Source organism: Fukomys damarensis, unplaced genomic scaffold, assembly GCF_012274545.1.
Source record: "Fukomys damarensis isolate Sample0158 unplaced genomic scaffold, DMR_v1.0_HiC HiC_scaffold_12, whole genome shotgun sequence".
Taxonomy (NCBI): Eukaryota; Metazoa; Chordata; class Mammalia; order Rodentia; family Bathyergidae; genus Fukomys; species Fukomys damarensis.
In genome coordinates this window covers 22973331-22993401 of record NW_022900924.1, presented here as the reverse complement: position 1 = coordinate 22993401, position 20071 = coordinate 22973331, and the positions used below count along the sequence as shown (strand labels likewise).

The window sequence follows — 20071 nt, the reverse complement described above, 5'->3', positions numbered from 1 at the left end:
GTACAGGGGCTTGAACTCAGAACCTTGTGCTAGAGAGGCAGGTGGCAGCAGTGCTGAGCTAAATCCCCAGCCCAATACTGGTCTCACTTTAACTTGGTCTTGGACACCCACCAACAAAGTGTAACCAAAGACATTATTAAAGTAATATAAATATAGGCAAAGCATCAAAAAGGGGCTCCAGTCACTGATTACTGTTCACAGTGTGACAACATCTGTATACGGGTCTAAGAGCCAAGGAGTTACCATTGCTATTCCAATCCTTTAAAAACAGTATCTGGGGCCGGGAACTTAGCTCAGTGGTTCTGTCACCTGCCTTGCAAGTGCCAGGACCCCAGTTCAATCCCCGGTACCAAAAAAAAACCCCCAAAAAACCAGTATCTGGATATGCCTTCTTTCCCAATCTGCTTTTCTATTCTAGTGCTTATATTTTGGTCTTATGTGCTTTAAAGCTTATTTATTCTTGCCTAGAGACTGCCCTTACCAAACAGCCTCCCCCACCTTATCCAGCTAACATGTGCCTGATAGAAAAACATGACAGAGAGGAAAAAACTTCTGCTCACAAAGTTTTTAAAAAAGAATACAAAGATATGAGTCAAGGGACACAGTGAGAAGTAGGCTTTGTCTTTTCTGTCAAAGCACAAGGCCAAAGCAACTCCATTTTGGGTTTAAATGACCTGGCCATCTATCCACTATTGACCCCCCACCCCCAACCCCGTTAATATCCTGAGCTCCAAAAAATGGTTACTACTATGTACTTTTCCCCTAAATACTTTTCCTTCCAAACCCCACACCTCCTTTCTAACTTACTCAGTAATACACTAACCCCACCATCACCCTACTCTAGTCAACCTTGATAGACTGTAAGCCTTTGAATTCAGCCAATGAATTTAAAGGTCAGCTGCTTCTCTGGCATTAGGGATAAAAGGGGCAACCTGTCTTCCTACATGCCTGCTACCTCATGCTTGCATGCCTTTACAAAAGTAAAAAGCTTTGTCAAGATTTCTTGGTGTCTGAGTGCTTCATTATGTGCACTGACAAACTGAATCTAGGGGCTTATTTCCAACACACAGCAAGACCCCATCTCAACAACCCCCTCCAATTAAGGATGGAGGATCAGAGGCAAGAAGTCACAGGGCAGGGGGGCCCTGAGCACAGGAAAGTGAGGGCAGCATGACAGACAGGGGAGCAGGGGAGGGCAACTGAGGATGTCTGAGAGCTGCCTCTGGCTCTCCTGCGACTGAGCATCTGCCTTGAGCACAGTGACGAGTTAGTTCTCAGCAAGCTAGAAGTGGGCAGTGAGGCACCAGAGGCAGACAGGAACAAACGCCAGGACATGCTGGTCACCAAATTCCTCAGCCCCAGCCACCTTGCCTCCCAATAAGCCTGGGTACCAGCAGGGTACGGGTCACTGGAGGCCTCCTCATCCAAAGTGTCAACCAAAGGACAGGACAGGAACCCAGCTCCACAGCAGAACCACAGCTGGGCATGGCCTTGCTCCCGATAGTCCTGCAGACCTCACGGCTGCCTTCCTTCCAAATGCAGAACACTCTTCCAGAAGCCTGCAGAGTTCAGGCTAACACCCACCTACTACAACCCTGCACATGGACCCTCACAGAGGTGGCTTGTGTGTTGAGCTCACCTTCTTAGCAGCAGCCAACTTCCACCTTCTCTCCTGGGCAAAGTCTGTGGCCATCCACTGCATCTCCTCCAGAAGATAGTCCCAGTGGGACTTGGGGCGTGGGGACTCCTGAAGCTTAGGCAGCCGCCTCAAAGACCACAAGCCTTCCTTCCGCAAATCTGCTATCCGCTGGTGGATCTGATTTTCCTGGAAGAGCGCAGTATGGGAAGACAAAGGGTGAGCACACAACTAGTAAGTGTGTTCCACTAACCTGGGCCCCAATCCGCAAACTACCATGGGAAAGGCTCAGTCAGGCACTGAAGGGGAGACCACGAGGTGAGTCTTGGACACCAGTCACATGGCTGAGGGCCGCCAGTGGAGCAAAGCTCCACTCTCCCAGACGCCTCAGAGGTCAGAGCAGCAGCCCATCCCACCTCTAAAAGCAGAATAAAATCTGGCCAAGGTTAACTTAGTGAAGTGTTTACCTTGCATGCATGAGGCCCTAGGTCCCATTTCCAGCACCAGAAACTCCAGGGCCTCTGCATTCTAGGCAAGCATTCTACAGCTGAGCTACATCCTCAGCCCCAGTAATTTTCATTATTTTTTGTTTTGAAGTAAGGTCTTCCTGAATTGCTGAGGGTGGTCTCTAACTCTCGATCTTCCTGTCTCAGCCTCCCAAGTAGCTACAATTATAGGCATGCGCTACCTTACCCAACAAAACCCAATGTTTATAGGATCAGGGATGTAGCTCAGTGGCACCAGACCTGCCTCACAAGCACAAGGTCCTGAACCAAAAAAACACCAATGTTTGTACCAAAGTATTTATAAGGAAAACAATATGAGGCTGGCTGGAATTTGCTTCAAAACAGTCAGGGAGGGGAGGAATCTAGGAAGTTAGACTGCCATGTATTGATCACTGTGTTATAGTCAGATAATGAGGAGCTTGAAACATGATATTTCGATCTACTGTATATTTTTTATTTCTCTAATGAAGCTAAATAAAGTAAATGCTTCGTCACCTAACAAGAACTAAGCGCTCCATGCTGGGCAGCAATGTTAGGAGAAAGCCACCCTGACTCACTGCCAGGCCTGCAACTGTTAGGAAAGCAGCCCCACACTGTCGCATTGTCATGCCACAAGAAAGAGACTCCTCACCGAGCCTGTTTCCACCCAAGGAGGGGATGCCCCCGGATTCGACTGTGGCTTCTACTGACCCCAAGCCATGGTGAACTGTCCTCACCACTAAGTATGCAGCTTTAAACTATCTCAGCCTTCAAAATCAAAATGAACTGGAACACAGGCCAGGTATGAGTTCATACCTGAAGGCCCAGGTACTCTGGAGGCTGAGGCAGGAGGCCAGAGACCTGAGCCAAAGAGTTAGAGACCAGCTTGGGCAACACAATACCTCCACCTCCTTGGCACACATGTTCTAATTGGCTTTAGCACACTTACCAGGGCTATCTGCTCTGCCAGCTTCTCTTGAGGGGTGTCCTGGGATGTGGTGACATTCTGTGCAGGGCTCTGAGGTTTGGGGGGAGCTGGCACTGCTGCCCCAGGGGACCGGGAGGTGACAGGAGACAGTGCCTTGCTGCTTGCTGAGGAGGGTCTGCTCACTGGTGAGGACCGTGCAGGCAAGGGTCCCGGGCCTGCACCACTCACAGGTGCAAGGGATGAGGAAGAAGATGGAGTGGGCAGGGGCCGCTGGCAGGGCTGGGCAGGGTCCAGTGGGGGCCTGGCCGATGCCACAGTCTAACAGGCAGAACAACAAAGTAGGGTCAAGACAAGGCTCCAGGACCTACGAGACCAGCCCAAGCCCTCCTCCCACAATATCAAGTGAGCAGAGCTCACTGCATCCCCAGACTATGAGACCACAGGTGGCATGATGTCCACGAAGCCAGCTTACTTCCAGCCCAGGATTTAGTAAGAACTCTCTGTGCCTTCACCTGTTCTCTTAAAGCTCACAGAAGCTTTCTTTTTGGTTACCAGGGATCAAACTCGGTTCCCCAGCCCATGTAAGCTCTTTATTTTGCTTTTTCTAGACTTTCTGCTGTTTTCTAAGTACAATAAATATTCATTTAATTATGCAAGCTTTTTTCTCATTGGTAAATGCAACATGCTCATCTTGCATCCTTTCTCTGAAGAGCAAGCACAAATTCCAAGTACATCTCTTGAAGCAGGCAGAGCCCTAGTGCCATCCCAAGGTCCAGCTTATGAAACTAAAGAGCTTTGGCACCACGGCACAGGTCAGCAGGAGAAGGGCAAAGAATGGAGTGGGAAGAAGACCACAGGGCTAGGTCTTGAGGGCAGAGAAGACTCAGAGGCCTCACTGCACAGCTCTAAAGTAGTCTCCCTACCCTGGGGCTCAGGGAGCCATGGTGGGCACACAATTTCAGAAATAAAGCTGTATGGGCCCCCACCACATCTGGTCACTTTAAACACTGTGCTGTCACATCAGCCACAGAGCTAAGTGACAGAAACTGAAAGATCAGCAAAGCCAGGAAATTTCTTAACAGACCCTTTAAAGAAAATGCATGCCAGCCCCTGCCCAGCCCACAATTAATGGTTGCTATAGATTTATTTAGAGCTCCTTACAATTCATTTCCCACAGCTTATCCCTTCAACAAGACAGGCAGGTAAACCAGTCTATGAAGAACCACAGTGCTGCTCCAGCTCAGTATGTGGCTCCAAAAGAGAAAGAACCATATCCACACTAATCTAGGCTGCACCCAAGATGGCAAGCACAGCCCCACTGGTTCTGGCTGTGTGATGTACCAAGGTGTTAGCCTTTCTGGACCAAGCTTTTCTCCTCAGTAGATGGGCTGAGAGGGCCTACTTCTTAGGCTCCCTAAGCAGAGAAGACAGAATGATGCCAATGAAGTCATCATGGTGCCTGACTACTCAGGGGGAAGATGACGAGTAGGTGGTGCCTGTTACTGACAGCTGCTGTGCTGTTATTATATACCTAAGGCCTGGCTTCAAATCATAATGAACCTTAACTCAAAGCTCCCAGAAATTCTCTTCAGAGTGAGCAGGAGGTGAGAAGAAAGGTTTTCTCAAGATACAAATAAATTATAAGAGTGGAGACAACTGTCCGAAAACCCTTCCCTCCAGCCCCTTCACACTCTCAGCAAGGACAGTGCCCCAGCTCCTACAACCCACTTGTATTCAGGAACTGAAGCTGGCTTGCTACAAACCTTCCAAACACACACTAAGGTGAAACAGACTGATGGGGGAAGAAGGGCATTTTTAAAAAAACGTGTAGTATACCAGATTAGTGATGCCTCACACATTTATAGTCAACAGGATCCAAAAAAGAGAAAGAAGGCATGTAGAGGAGATCTATTGGGTGGTTAGGAGCACAGCTTTGCTCTCAGACACAGCAGGATCCCACTCTGGCTTGTCAGCTTGTTGCCAACAGGGCCATGCCCAGCATCTCTGAGGCTGGCAGAGTGGGGCTCCATGTGATGAGACAGTTCTCATGTTGTAAGGGACACACCACTCTTTGCAGTATGCAGCAACAGGTGCTATAGGGCCCTGTACTAAGGGCAACAATAACAACAGCTTCTTAGTATGTTTTTTGTTTTTGAAACAGTTTTGCTATGTAGTTCAGGCTGGCCTTGAAATCAGTACATAGGCTCAGGCTAGCCTTGAACTCCCCAAAATCCTCCTGTCTCAGCCTTCCAAGCACTGATTATAGGCATGTGCCACCACGCCTAGTTTCCTGGTATTTTAATAGGGACTACTGTTACCACATCAAATCAAATCATATCGGAGCCACCAAATCAACCCAATGTTCTAAGAGGGCGAGCAAAACTGCTATGCTATGAGGAAATGAACATCCAGCAACAAGTCAATTCCTCAAATTGTTTTCTTTTTTCCTGCAACTAACAAAACAACAAATTTCCACAGAGTACCTGTGGCTGGACCGGAAGCTGAGAGACCTGCAGCTGTGCCTTCCCAGGCATCGGGGTGTGGAGGGCTGGCTGTGCAGGCTGGGCAGAGGGGGTGGGGAGCTGGCTTGGAGGGGGCGCAGGGATAGGGACATGTGGCTGCTGTGTCTTCACTGGGATCTGAATCTGGGCCTGCGCCTCAACCACCTGTGGCTGCTGTGAGAACTGCAGCGAGGAAGGGAGGGCTGCAGTAGGTACACTGGCCGGGGGCAGCCTGGCAGGCAGCTGCGGCGGTGGAGTGTGCAGGCTGGCAGCATTCTGCACGGGGGGCCCTGTAGAGGGGTCATACTGCTGCTGGCTCTGCTTCTGTCCAGAGAGCTGAGCGGCTTGGGGGGTGGGTGGCATCCCTCCTGCAAAACAAGAAAGCCCAGAGCACTGATTTCAGAATACGGCAGCTTCCACCGAGTCACGAGGAAACACACTTGACAGCCCAAAGCCCACTTGAGAACCACCACACTCAAATGGAGTGAGTGTTCTATGGTCTAATGTCAGATGAGCACACAGAGAAGGAAAGAAAGGCACTTGGCCTTCGAAAGTTAGCACCAAGCAAAACAAGCATCCAACAACCACAGCACCCAAAACAGCAACAACTCAGAAACACACAGGAGTGAAACTCACTGGAAAGCACAATGACAATGAGGTGTGTGGGTCCCATGTGAGTGGCAAGAACAGTCTCTGGGGCTTTTCTACAGTGGGCAGAGGGGACTTGGAGGACAACCCAACTTTAGCACTCCCTCGACTACACAGCCTCGCGGCTATCAAGGTCTCCGTGCACGCCCTTGCTATGCGCGAACGGCGCTGCTCTCCGCCAGGGCTTACCTTGAACTGTCGGCATTAACTGCTGCAGAGGGACGCCTGCGTTCACCCCTGGATGCTGGAAAACTACCCCTGGATGACCCACTTCAAGGCGAGGTCGCTTAGACTGCTCTAGAATAATTTTCAAGAAAGGTGCCGTTTCATGTAAAAATAAAACCACAGAAGTAGTAGAAAAAACATGTGTTAAGTGTCTTTATACTCTGAACAGGGGAGACCTTTCTATGCCATAAAAGATGAAGTTGATAAATATAGTTTCTTTTCATTAAAAATTTGCCAATATAAGAAAAAGTATCATTAAAAGGTAAAGGACAGGCAACAGCTGAGAGACATGGCAACACGCGACAGATGAGCTGGTTTTGAACACCCTAAGCGTATCCACAAACCCATGGACAGTCTCAGTGAGCAGATGGGCAACATGGGCAGAGATAATGAGCAGCTAGTGCAGAACAGACTCACAAACAGTTAACAAACATGAGGAGACACTGTGTGGCCTTACTCAAAACCAGAGAAACCCACACCCAAACAAAAGCTAATTTTCACCTTCAGATCACCAGATTAAATGGTATATAATACTAAATGCAATGGCCAGCCGGGAACTGTGGCACTAATCCCAGCTACAGGAGAGGCTGTGGCAGTTGGATTTCAAGTTCAAGGCCAACCTGGGCAACTAAGAGAGACTGTCGTAAAGTCAAAAGAATAAAAAGGACTGGGAATGTAGTTCAGCAGTACAGCATTCCCCGAGTTCAGTCCAGTATTGTATCAAGTAAAATTAACTAATAAGATGACCAACTCTTAAGAGAACCAGACATTGCCAATGGCAGTGGAACTGGCTCTGTCCCTCTGGAAGGGAAGTTAGTACTGCAAACCACCACTGCACCAGGATTTAATCAGGCAGCTCCTTTCTGGGAGCTTTTTCTTTAGATAAGCTAACACGTCAGAGCCACTTGAGACTAGATGCCCAATCCTCTGTGGAATATGACCAAAAAAAAGGGGGCACTAACAAATGAATGGTAAGAGCTGACTAGTAAAAATGCATCCTCCACATGAGGGAATACTACACAGCCTCCAAAAAGAATCTGGTGCATGGCTTAGAAAGATAGCCATTAATTATTGTTAGTATCTTTAAAAAGACTTAAAAGTCTGTATATGAGCACATTTCATTTCTTTCAAAATAACACACATGTAAACAATACTCAAGTCTGTGTAAGTCCACACAGCATAAACAGCAGTCACTGCTGTTACTGGGCAGTAGGAAGGCACTAAACCAGAGGTAGCCTAAAGCGACACCTTCAGAACCACCAGTCTTTCTTCATGCTTAGAATGTTAAGGAAAACTTCACCTCAAAAAATGACTTCAAAAATTGGGTGACATTGCATTTAATCATATCACAGTAACTAAGGTGCCTACAAATGCCCATGAAAAGTCAAAATGGAGCACAACCTGATCAACTGAAAAACGTCAAGTTTGCTACATGTAAGCATCACATAAATATTTTGCTCAGCTGATGGTCACCAGAAGAAAACTAACTTTGAAAGGAGGAAGAAGCTAAGCTCTCTAGAGTTGGCAGGCAAGGGAGAGGGTGTGGTTTCCACCAGCTGGCTGCCTCAAGAGCCCGGCCCAGCACGTACCTGCAGGTGGCATCGCTGGCTGCCTCCGGAAGGGGTCCACCTCTGCTGCAGCACCAGGCCCTGCCACCAGGCTCCCCACAAGGGCCTGCTGCTAGAAACACAAGAAGCTGTGAGATTCCTCTCATCCATGGGTGTGAGAAGCCTGAATGTCAACTATCAGACCTATCCCAAACATCAGCTCCATTCCTTTTTAATGGGAGAAATGTTTCTTACTTGGTGTCTTTAAATAGACATAGGTAATGTATACTTGTGTATGATAAACACTGCACAGTTCTAACTTACCTCTGCAGGGTAAAAAGGACTTATAAAACATATTATTCTGGTTTTAAATGGAATTTCAAGTCAGCACAAAACTACAGTCCTTGGGCACCTAACTGGCTCTGCATTGGGTGAATGACAGCAAGGAGCCTCTCCTGTGAAACCTTGGCTTCTGCTCTGCAACTACAGACTGGCTGATCTGCCCAGCCACACTGATGGCCAAGCCTCACACCAAACATGGCTCAGTAGTCCAAGGAAGGACAGGCTATCTTCTACTGCAAAACAACACTACAACTCCCATTAACAAAATCTACCTTGGGTCATCAAAGTGGTATTTCTTAGGGTTAGCAACCTACAGTAGTTATGTGAAATGTGTGTGTTATGTTGCTTAAGTGTTTCAAAGCAAGAGAAGCCAATCTACAAAGGCCTGTGCTACATGGTTCCAAGCACCTGTAGGACATCCTGAAAAAGGCTGTATATGAGGGAAGGGAAAGGGGTCCTCTGTACCTTCTCTCAATTCTGCTATGAACTAAAACTGCTCTAAAAAAATAAACTCTTTCAACCAAGTATAGTGCATGCCTCTAATCCCAGCCTACTCAGGAGGCTGAGGCAGGAGGATCAGAAGTTCAAGGCCAGCCTGAGCAACTCATTAAAAGAGCTGGGGGTGCAGCTTGGTGACAGAGCTCCTGCCTATCATGAAGCAAGGTTCTGGGTTCAATGCCTGGTACTAAAAAAACAAGATGAGTATTTTTTTAAAGTTTACCTAAAAAAGCCACTGTGTTATTTTGCAAAGACAGCAACTAGTTCAGTCTTGGTGAGCACAATTTACCCTTTTCAATCAGCATAAGAACTTGGCCACCACAGCAAAGGTCACTATAGCCATGTTGGTAGGGAAAAGACTCAATTTGTCCACTCTGTTCAGAGAAGTGTTTAAATCAGAAGCTACAGACACCTAAACAAAGTCACCTCAACAAGAGGGGATGGCTGCAAGCCACTGCCCTGCAGCGCAAGACAGGGATGTTGTACAACCAATCACTGCCAACCACGTCACCATGTTTTCACAAGTGAAACCCAGGACGGTCAGCACGAGGCACCCTGCTACACTCGACAAAAATGGAGGAAGAAGGAAGAGAGCAGGGGACAGAGAGTGGACAAAGAGGGAGGAAGGAACGATGTGAAAGACTGATGACATGGCAGGAGCACCATCCCTGTGGCAGGATTACAGGTACCTTTATTATCCTTTTTGGTAGCAATGTTGGGGATGGAACCCAGGGCTTTGTGCGTGCCAGGCAAGGGCTCTACCACTGAGCTGAACCTCAGTTACTACAGATAACTTTTAATCTGTATATGGATTTTCTAAATTTCCCAAATGCCCCATAATGAACATGTACTAATTATGAAAGAGCAAACTATTTTTAATAAAAGAAATTAACAAAGGGGTGTATTTCAGATAACCAGTAAGTGAGCTGTGAAAAATATGAAGACACTAGTGATGTGAGGGGAATCAGAATTGTGAGAAGGGAATGAGGATTGGTAGGGTGTCCACAGTTGGTACATGGGGTGGTGCGAAGCCCAGGCTGCACCCTGAGGACTGGCACAAAGCCAGGATGAAGGAGCCTTCTGGAGAAAGAAGCCTGCCTCCCTCCCTGATCCTGGCCAGACACACATAGCACACAAAAGCCAAGACACGAAGGAGATGTCAGGGGCCACTTGCCTTAGGAGCAGACCTAATAGTTTCAGTTCCACAGCGAGCTAGGTATTAACACAAAACTCTCACAATCAGAAGACTAACAGAAGCCAGTTTCCAAAATCTAATACCAAATTGCTCAAACTTACAAAAGAGCAAGAAAACATGAGCCACATTAAAAAGACAATTAATGGACACCAACCCCAGTACAGCCCACCACTGAAATTAGCAGGAAAGGATTTTACAGTAGTTTTGATAAGAATGCCCAAGAATGTAAAGAAAAACACACAATAATAAAGGACAAGCAGGAAATTTTGACAGGAAAACAAACTATGGAGAGCCAATTAAAGATTCTAGAACTTGGGCCATGGATTTGGCTCAGTGGTTCTGCTGGCTGCCTTGCAAGCTCAAGAGCCTGAGTTTGATCCCTGGTACCACCAAAAAAAAAATTCCCTGGAAGGGCTCAATAGTGGCCTGAGAATGTAGAGGAGGCAGTGACCACAAGAAAGAACTCACACAAGCAGAGCCACACAGGGCCTGACTTCCACACTACCAAGGCTCCAGCAATCAGGACCTGCAATGCCCACCACACATAAGCACATGATTTTCAAACCTGCAGGAGCAATCTGAAGGCAAACAAAAAGTCACTCAATAAATGGTGTGGGAAAATGGGTATGTAGATGAAGAAACCAACAAACTGGGCTTCATTAACACATTCCATCAGCTTGAACCACAGATGGGAAAAGTGGTACAGCCATGCATGGGCCAGTCATGCATGTACCACTGGCTCATGAATTCCAGCCCCAATGTGAACATGTTAAAATCAAAAAAGGTCTGCACACCTGGACAATGAGCGGTAGACAAGCCCTCCCACTGCTTCTAGGCTGCGGCTGCTGCTCAGCCTGCCAGGACAGGGCACATGGCTATATGACTGCTCTCTCCCTGGCACCCTAACTGGTAGCAATCATTCTTCATTGGTAGAGTGTTTATTTTTGTATCTCATCACCATGGTAAAGAAACTGATATCTGTACTTTAAATACAAATTTGAAGGCTGGGGATTTACCTCAGTGGCACTGCACCTGCCTCACAAGCGCAAGGTCCTGAGTTCAATCGCCGGTACCAAAAAACAAACAAACAAAAAACAAAAAACAAAAAACTTCCCTTAAATACAAACTTGAATGCACCTTGAGACCATAATGTTAAGTGAAATAAATCAGACATATAAGTTTACTGTTTGATTTTTCTCATATAGGAAACCCAAAACATAAAGAGCAAAATAAAAGATAATAAAAAGTAGGGAGATAGTTTTTAAATGGAAAAGGGAACAAGAAAGAGAAGGAGGAAGGAAGAGAAGGGAAAAAGGGAAAGAGATTATAAAAAGAAAAACTGGAAACAACTTTTGAAAATAAGGGAACAGGGTGAGATTGGAAGGGAAGAGGAGGAAAAAAAGTATTACATGCATAAACCTCCCCACAATAAATATAAGCATGCACTGCAAACATGTACTAATAAAAATAAATAAATATATGTATTCATTTTTATGTCGAGGTGAGGTTATTGTCCAAATAGCATAACCTAATTGCATTCAACACCATTTTCAAATCTATCTTCAAATCCATCTTCACTCATCAGAACAGGTTATTATTTTTGAAAATGAAGGAACACTGACCAGATAAAGATAAAACCTCTTCAAAAGCAGCTAACTTCGCCATCATAGCCAATACATTTAATAAATAAAATTTTAAAAAATAAAAATAAAATACAAACTTGAGCAGCCAGGCACCATCCCAAACACCTGTGATCCCAGCACTGAGGAGTCTGAGGCAGGAGGAGTGAGAATCTGAGACCAGTCTAGACTACAGAGCGAATTCAAGGTAAGTATGAACTACATAGTGATACTTTATCTCAAAAAGAATAAATATTTGCAAGAAAATAAAATATAAAGGACTTTAAAAAAGAATACTCCACCCCCCCAACTTTTTTTGTTTTGTTTTTTTGAGACAGGGTCTCACTATAAAGTCAGGCTGTCCTTGAACTCAGTGATTATCCTGCCTCAGCCTCCTGAGCACTGGGATTATAGGCATGTACAACCACACCTGGCTAAGAAAACCATAATTTAAAAAAAATTTTTTTTCCTGGCCCTTACCCTTACCAGGTGGGCAGCAGAACCAGTGAATCAAATCCCCAGCCCCAGAGAAAACCCTTTTAAAAGAAAAGTAAAAAAGAAAAAGAAAAAATAATTCCCCATGGAGGAAAGGGATACTTATAGGAATTTAATTCTGGGTACTCTTTAAGAGAGACAATGCAAAAAGAGAGTTCACTCACAGGTCCAGTATAATTCACAAAAGCCCGGAAACCACAGACAGGTGAAAAACAAGAGCCACGTCCCACAGGAGAGCCAGCCTGGAACATGAGCCACCTCAACACAAATACAGAAAGAAATGAAGACCAGTAACAGCTGGCAGCTTCTGCGAACCAAATTTCTGCCCAATTTAAATAAACAAGTACTTAACAAGCAAACGGTAAGCTAGGAGGACCACACTTTGTAAGACTGGTACTCAAGTCACTGAAAGGCAGAACTGGCCACAGGAGGGGACGGAAGTCCACCTGAGCAACTCAGGAGGCCACACGTGTAAGTGGGTAAATGGGGGGACCAAGTAATCCACCCACCACCTCTGCACCTCCCAGCTTCCAAGCCTCCTGAGGCTAGATCTCGGACATAACTAACTGAGAGCTCAAACAGGAAAACCATCCATGGTGCCTTCAGTTTACTACTTTTCTTTTTGAGAAGTGCTGTTATTTAATTTAAACATTTATTATATTCTTAAATCACACCTCATATATCAAAACAAGATACTACTGAATTTCTATAAACTTTTACTATACACATAAAAATGTGTATATACATAAAATAAAATAAAAAAGATAATAGCTGTGTTATTACAGCTGAAACATTATAACCGCAGGAAAGCTTAGGGATAAGTACGACAAGACCAGTACTACAGTATCTCATATGCAGTAATCTCACTCCTAACAGCATCTTAACAGCCTTGAGAAACAGACGAAAACCATGCATGCCAACACTGGGAACTGCAAAGCTACAGTTTGATTGATTAGCAGGAGTTCTGGCAGCATATAAAGTTCACAGGGAAGCCACCGGTTTTTTGCGTTTTGTTTGTTTAGTGAGCCAGGGTCTCACTACGTAGTTCAGGCTGGTCTTGAACTGGCCTGCCATCAGCCTCCGGAGTGTTGGGATCACAGGTGTTCATTCAAAAAATCTTTTAAAACTTTTAGGAGCATTCAGTATGGTGTCTGAGCCCATCATATACCAGCAGTAAGGCTCAGGGCCACACTAGCAGACTCAGCACCGCTCCTGATGGAACCCCAAGAACACGCACAGCAGTCCTCCAGGTGCTAAGGCCTCTGGATCCAGGCATACTACCCCAAAGGACACTTCCTAAACAGAGGATGGAACCACTGATCAGATGTCCAAATGGACTGCAGTTCCTCAAAGCAGTTCAAGGGACAATGAATAGCTGCAAAACAAAGAATTATCAACAGTGAATAAAACACAAAAGGAGTGCTTGTGAAATAAAATGAAATGAAAAAGTGTAATAGATTTGTGTCAGCTAGCTGACAGGCAAAATAACGTGAGAAATCACTGTCAGGATTATGAAATTACAGGTAATCGTTCATATTCTCTAGCAGGAGAATAACTGAAAGATACTTTCTACTTAGGATGAGTCTTTTAAATAAATATGTATCTGTATTATTTTATATACAATACCTGTATACTAATAATACCACCTGAAATCTTTTAGAAATTATACATGTACAATATGGAAGGTCTGGATTTATTTCTAGTTTCATTTATCTATATGAATTACTCAACATGAAAATTCTAACAGCTGGAAGTAAATAAAACCCATACTGAGATTTTTCCCGCTAAAGAAAAGGAGATTTTTTTCATTTCAACTTTTTTTATTTCCTCAGACATTCATTGGGTATTTGCCTCAAAAAATCTGTAACTCAAAATCTAGACCTGCTGTTTCAGCCTTTTAAATCATTTTTATAATGAAATATGTCATACCTACAAAAGAAATTATAAAACATGAATGCAGCTTTAAAAGCATAGCAAAACTAATCCTACAATTTAAATAGTGGGGTATCCTTCACTCAACAATCCATTCAATTTTTCTGTATACTTGAAAATTTTTATAATACATTGTTGAGAAGTAGAAAATTACATTAAAAAGTAACAAGGGTAGCCGGGCATGGTGGCACATGCCTGTAATCCCAGCACTCAGGAGGCTGAGGCAGGAGGATCGCTATGAGTTCGAAACCAGCCTGGGCTACACAGTGAGTTCCAGGTCAGTCTCAACTACATACTGAGACCCTGTCTCAAAAACCAAAATAAAAAGTAAAAAGGGCAGGGTCGGGGATTTAGCTCAGTGGTACTGTGCCTGCCTGCCAAGCGTAAGATCCTGAGTTTGATCCCCAGTACCAAAAAAAAAAAAAAAAAAAAAAAAAAAAAAAAAAAAGTAAAAAGGGCAATAATAAAGCAATCACCATGTACTCATCACATGGCATAAGAAAGAAGTAAAATATTAGCTGGGCGTGGTGGTGCACGCCTGTAATCCCAGCACTCCAGGAGGCTGAGGAAAGAGGATCGCTGTGAGTTTGAGACCAGCCTGGGCTACATAATGAGTTCCAGGTCATTCTCAACTACACAGTGAGACGCTGCCTCAAAAAAAAAAAAAAAAAAAAAAAGGAGTAAAATATTATTCGTGTCTTTAAAACTTCCTACACCTTCTTCCCACCAAGGTCCTCACTGCAGGAATTGTGTATGTGCTGCCGAAGCAAGCACAACTGCAGGAATTGTGTTAGGCATTTATACACTGTTGGTGGAAATGAAAATTAGCACAACCATTATGGCAACAATATGGAAGGTCTTAAAAAAAAATTAAAAATAGAATTACCATATGATCCAGCAGCCCTACTTCAAGTATATACATGTCTGAAGGAAGATAAATCAAGTCCGGAGAGGAACCCACAGATTCCAGCTCACTTCAGCAGCTGCACAACAAGCAAGACAGTCACAACCCAGGCTGCCTAGAGATAAGTCTGTAGGTGATAACGACAGACAAATGTGGGTTTTGTCACCTATACTGAAGTGTGACAAAGCTATATTTTGTGTGTGTGTGTGTGTGTGTGTGTGTGTGTGTGTGCGTGTGCACGCATGCACATGTCTGTGTGGTACCGGGGATTGAACCCAGGGCCTTCACACTGAGCTACATCCCAAGAACCCCCCCACCCCTTTTTAAATTATGAGACAGGGTCGCTCTAAAAACCATATGTATTTGGGGGCCTTGAGATTTAGCTTAGTGGTTCTGCCACCTGGCCTTGCAAGTACAAAGACCCCAGTTTGATACCCAGTACCAAAAAAAAAAAGTATTTAAAATATAAAAGGTGATCTAATAAACAGTGAAATTAGTTCCATAGTCAAGTTGATAAATCTGTCATCGCCAGAGTTAGCTTTTGGGGCCAGGGATTTGGTTCAGTGGTTCTGCCACCTGCCTCGAAAGTGCAACGTCCCAAGTTTGATCCCAGGTAACAAAAAAAAAAGTTAGCTTTTTCTGTATAAGAGTACTGAAAGTTCTCTCTCAGCAAATTTCAGTCATGAATACAGTATTACCAAATAGTCACCATGATGCACATCAGGACACCCAAGTGTGTTCATTTTATAATTGCAAATTTTACACTTTGATCAACGTCTCTATTTCCCCCTACCATTCCATTCTCTCATTTCTATGATTCAACTTTTCTATACATCTGAAGTACCAGCACTCTGGGAAGCTAAAGCAGGAAGACTGCAAGTTCGAGCTCAGACTGGTAACTCGGCTACTTAGCAAGGTCTCATCCCCCAAAAATAAAAAGGGTAAGGGGGTATAGCTCAGTGGTAGAGCACTGCTAGGTTCCACCCTCAGTACAGCTAAAAATAAAAAGCTATAAAATATAAATGAGAATCTCATGGATCCAACTCAGTGTATTCTTCCCAATCTGGCCTCTGGCAATCTGGCACACATAACAGTCAGCGTAGTTCATCTGAAGACCAAATACTGACCATCTTTTTTGATATATCTGGATCTACTCCTCGCCTGCCACTGATGTGTTCTTCAGCAAATATCAGTGTGACCTATAAATGCACTGTTACAATCCTGCATGTAGTGACAGGAAAGAGGTTTACTAATAAATTTCCTGCCAATCTTCAATTCAAACTCACTACAAAGAGCACATAAATAGCAGAATCAAATTACTATATTCCCCACAGAAAGGAACCAGGATCTTGGAGAAAAGTCTGACTCCAGAGCTGCACCAAGGCACACACATGATGAACTGCACTGTAGTTTGTGTCATAAAGTGATAAGGACATCTCAAAAGTACACTGGGGCTGGTGTGAAGGGGCTCCCATGGGTCTACTCCAGACAACCTCAGCATCAGAATAAATATCAAGAGAACAGCAGGTAGGGGCTGGGCAGCAGAGACCTGGCAAGGAGCACCAGAAAAGCTTACAGAGTTGTGAAAATGGGCACCATGACTGTCGTGTGGATGACACAGGTACACACGTTTGTTAAAACTGAGCAAACCTAATACCAAAGATCTATGCAATCCCCATCTGTAAATTATACATCAATTTAAAGTAATTCCATTTTTACACACAGAAGAAAAGTCACAAGCCTGACATGGTGGCGCAGGCCTGTAATCCCAGCTCTACAGGAGGCTGAGGAAAGAGGACCACAAGTTCAAGGCCAGCCTGGGGCATATACCAAGTTCAAGCCTGACCTAGACTATACTATACAGCAAAACCTTGTCTCAAAGAAAAGAAGAAAAATCATAAATCACCAAAAGCACTGAAATAGCATTAACAAAATAAAGGACATGTACAACCCACAGCTCCCACATCCTGGTGAAGGACAAATGCTCCCCAGAGAATGGGAAGCCTGAGTGTCTGTGCTCACCCCTGCCCCTTCAGCGCCACACTGGAAGACCCTGCCTGGGCCACAAAGCAAGGGCAAAGAACAATAGACAACTAAACATCCATATGCAAAAAAATGAACTGCTACCTGTATTTGTCACATTATACAGAGATTCACTGAAAATGGATGACAAGTCTAAATGTAAATCTATAAAACTTCCAAAGAGGCATGGTGACACACACCTGTATTCCCAAATACTTGAGAGGCAGAGGTAGGAAGATTACAATTTCAAGGCCCAGCGTGGGCAACCTAGCAAGACCCTATCTCAAAATTAACAAACAAACAAAACCTGGGTGTAGTGGCTCATGCTTATAATTTCAGCATTTGGGAGACTGAGGCAGGAGGATCACTATGAGTTCAAGCCCAGCCTGAATTACACAGTGAGACCCTAGCTCAAAAAAAAAAAAAAAAAAAAAAAAAAAAAAAAAAAAAGGTTGGGCCAGGGATTTAGCTCACTGGTGCTGATGCCTGCCTCGAAAGCGAAAGCACAAGGTCCTGAGTTCAAACCCCAGTACCAAAAAAAAAAAAGGGGGGGCTAGGGGATGGGGATATCACTCAGCACTCCCTTGGCTCAATCCCCTGTACCACCAAAACAGGAAAAAAGTATAAAACTTCCAAAAAAAAAAAAAAACAAAAAAACCACAGAAGCAAGGAGTTCTTAGATATACCAGAAATGTGATCCATTTAAAAAATGGTAAGCTGTACTTCATCCAATTTAAAACATTTGCTCTGCAGTAGCTAAGCGCTGAGAGAAGAACAGACTAGGAGAAAACTTGCAAATCTCATGTCTGACAAAAAACCTGATAACCATATTACACAAAGAGCTTTCAAATGCAACAATAAAACTCTAATAAAAAATAAGTGAGTCATAAACAAATACTTCATGAAAGATACACAAACAACCAAAGATTGCAAGCAAAGATGTTCATCAGTCTTAGCGACACAACACCCCGAAAAGGTGTGTACCTAATAGGGTGACTCAAACAGAACCCTGATGACAAGAGGTAGCAAGGAGGGACAGCAAGGAGGCAGGCCACACTGCTATGGGATGGCAACCAGCAGAAAAGCTAGCCATTTCCTAGAAAGGCAAACATACCTACACAATCTAACAATCAAGACTCGTAAGTATTTATACAACTGAAATCAAAGTCTATGTTTACTCAGAAAACTACATGAGAGCAATTATAGTTGCTTTATTCATAAATCCTAAATGGAAATACCCCAAGATCTTCCAAAGGATAAAAGAATGAATGAGCCACAACTTGTCCAGGCAATGAAGCACCAGTCAGTGATGAAAACTACTGGTAAATACAACAAAATGCACTCCCTCCAGTGCACTATGCAGAGTGAGAGCCCCCATCCCAGCCTGAAGAAGGCAGTCATGGAGTTGGAAAACAGAGACGGAGCGAGAGATGAATCCAAGGGGATGTCCAGACATGGTCTGGGTGACAGAGCTGGTCTGGGTGACAGAGCTGTTCTGTGTTTGACTGTCAGGGTAGGGAGTGCACAACTCTATCAATCTGTCTAAACTCAGAAGTACAGACCAAAACTTAATTATACTGAATGTATATAAGTTTAAATAAAAACAAACACTTAAGAGTGATATATAACTTACTGGATTAAGCATCCATACCACAAATGCATATAAACATGAAGGAAGAAGGAAACTCATTATTACAGCAGATGCTGATTAGCAAGCCTGCTAGGAATGATGGAGGTAGAAAACCCACGTCAGCAATAACTGATTCTGACATAGCTCATCAACTGACTCTAGAATCAGTGGGGGACATTTATGTAAGTCTCAAAGTGTCTCTACTCATCATTCATAAAAGGAAAAACAAGTGATTATACAGGCCTTGTGGACACCACTTTAGCCAAGTGCTAAAAGCCAGCATCACCAGCCATGGCACAAAGTGACATCATGGTCTTCTGTATGACACTCAGATGACTACATCGTAACTTCTGTGGCATTCCTCTCAAAACAATGACTGAATATGGCCCTGATAAACAACAGACAGCCCCACACTGCAGTGTCTATAAGACAGCTGGTCTGCACTCCTGGGAAACATCGAGGTCAGTGAAGGCTGAGGCAGTGGCCCAGACTAAAACCCAAAGAGTCATAAAGACTAAACCTGTGAGATCCTGGACAGGGTCCCAGGGTGGGGAAAGAACTATAAAGAATAGCTTCGTCCTGGGCTATATAGTGAGTTCCAGGACAGTTTCAACTACATAGTGAGACCCTGTCTCCAAAAACAAACAAACAAAAAGAATAGCTTCAGAACAACAGATGGAATCTGAATATACACTATGGGTCACTATAAAATGTTCTCCCTCAGATCACTCTACCGGGATTAGGTGAGGTAACATCCCTGTCTACTAGGTGTTTAAGTAACTAGGAATAAGGGAGCATTATGTGATGTCACATGTATACATGAGAGAATGAAACTAGTGCAAATGGGGCAAAAAGTCAACAACTGGTAAATTTAGACTAGGTATCAAGGGAGTTTTTTGTATGCCTATTGCAACTTGTACATATGTTTGAAATTACATCAAAATTAAAAATAAAAAACAAAAAATAAGAAATATAACCAAAGATGAAACTGCTCTTAGAACCCAGCATAATCTATTAAAAAACTCCTCGACCTTGACACTGTCTTAAATTTCTGGCATCACTAGATTGCGCGTGCTAACCTCCACTGGGAAGCCCTTAGCCCTTGTGCCCTCAGGGGTAGTTTCACATCAGTATTTCCTCCAGTTAAAGAACATACCAAATCATCATCTGCTAAAATCTGTCCTTGTTCTGTTTTGCACTGTTCTCAAAATACAGTAAAAGACACAAGAAAGAACAAACATTTAAACACAGCACACAAGGAACCCTGAGCATACAATCAACAGGACTTGCAGATTAGATGACATGCACACTAAAAGCTACTACCACACTGCAAGTATGCAAAAAAATAATGCAGTAAGCTCTGTGTGGTCACTGATTCATGCAATTTAATAACTGTATATGCAAGAAGGCTTTTTTACTTTTTAAAAATAAGGAATGGGCTCTGGAAAAAAAATGCCAAAGAGC

General features: G+C 44.0%; 1 protein-coding gene across 1 annotated transcript in view; it reads right to left on the bottom strand.

Moving 5' to 3' along the window:
• Ep400 (E1A binding protein p400) overlaps nucleotides 1–20071 on the bottom strand; it is a 100256-nt gene that overhangs the window by 70345 nt on the left and 9840 nt on the right. The window contains 5 exon segments of the mRNA XM_033762491.1: nucleotides 1640–1825; nucleotides 3071–3367; nucleotides 5533–5918; nucleotides 6388–6495; nucleotides 8013–8103. Coding sequence (XP_033618382.1) covers nucleotides 1640–1825; nucleotides 3071–3367; nucleotides 5533–5918; nucleotides 6388–6495; nucleotides 8013–8103 — 1068 coding nt within the window.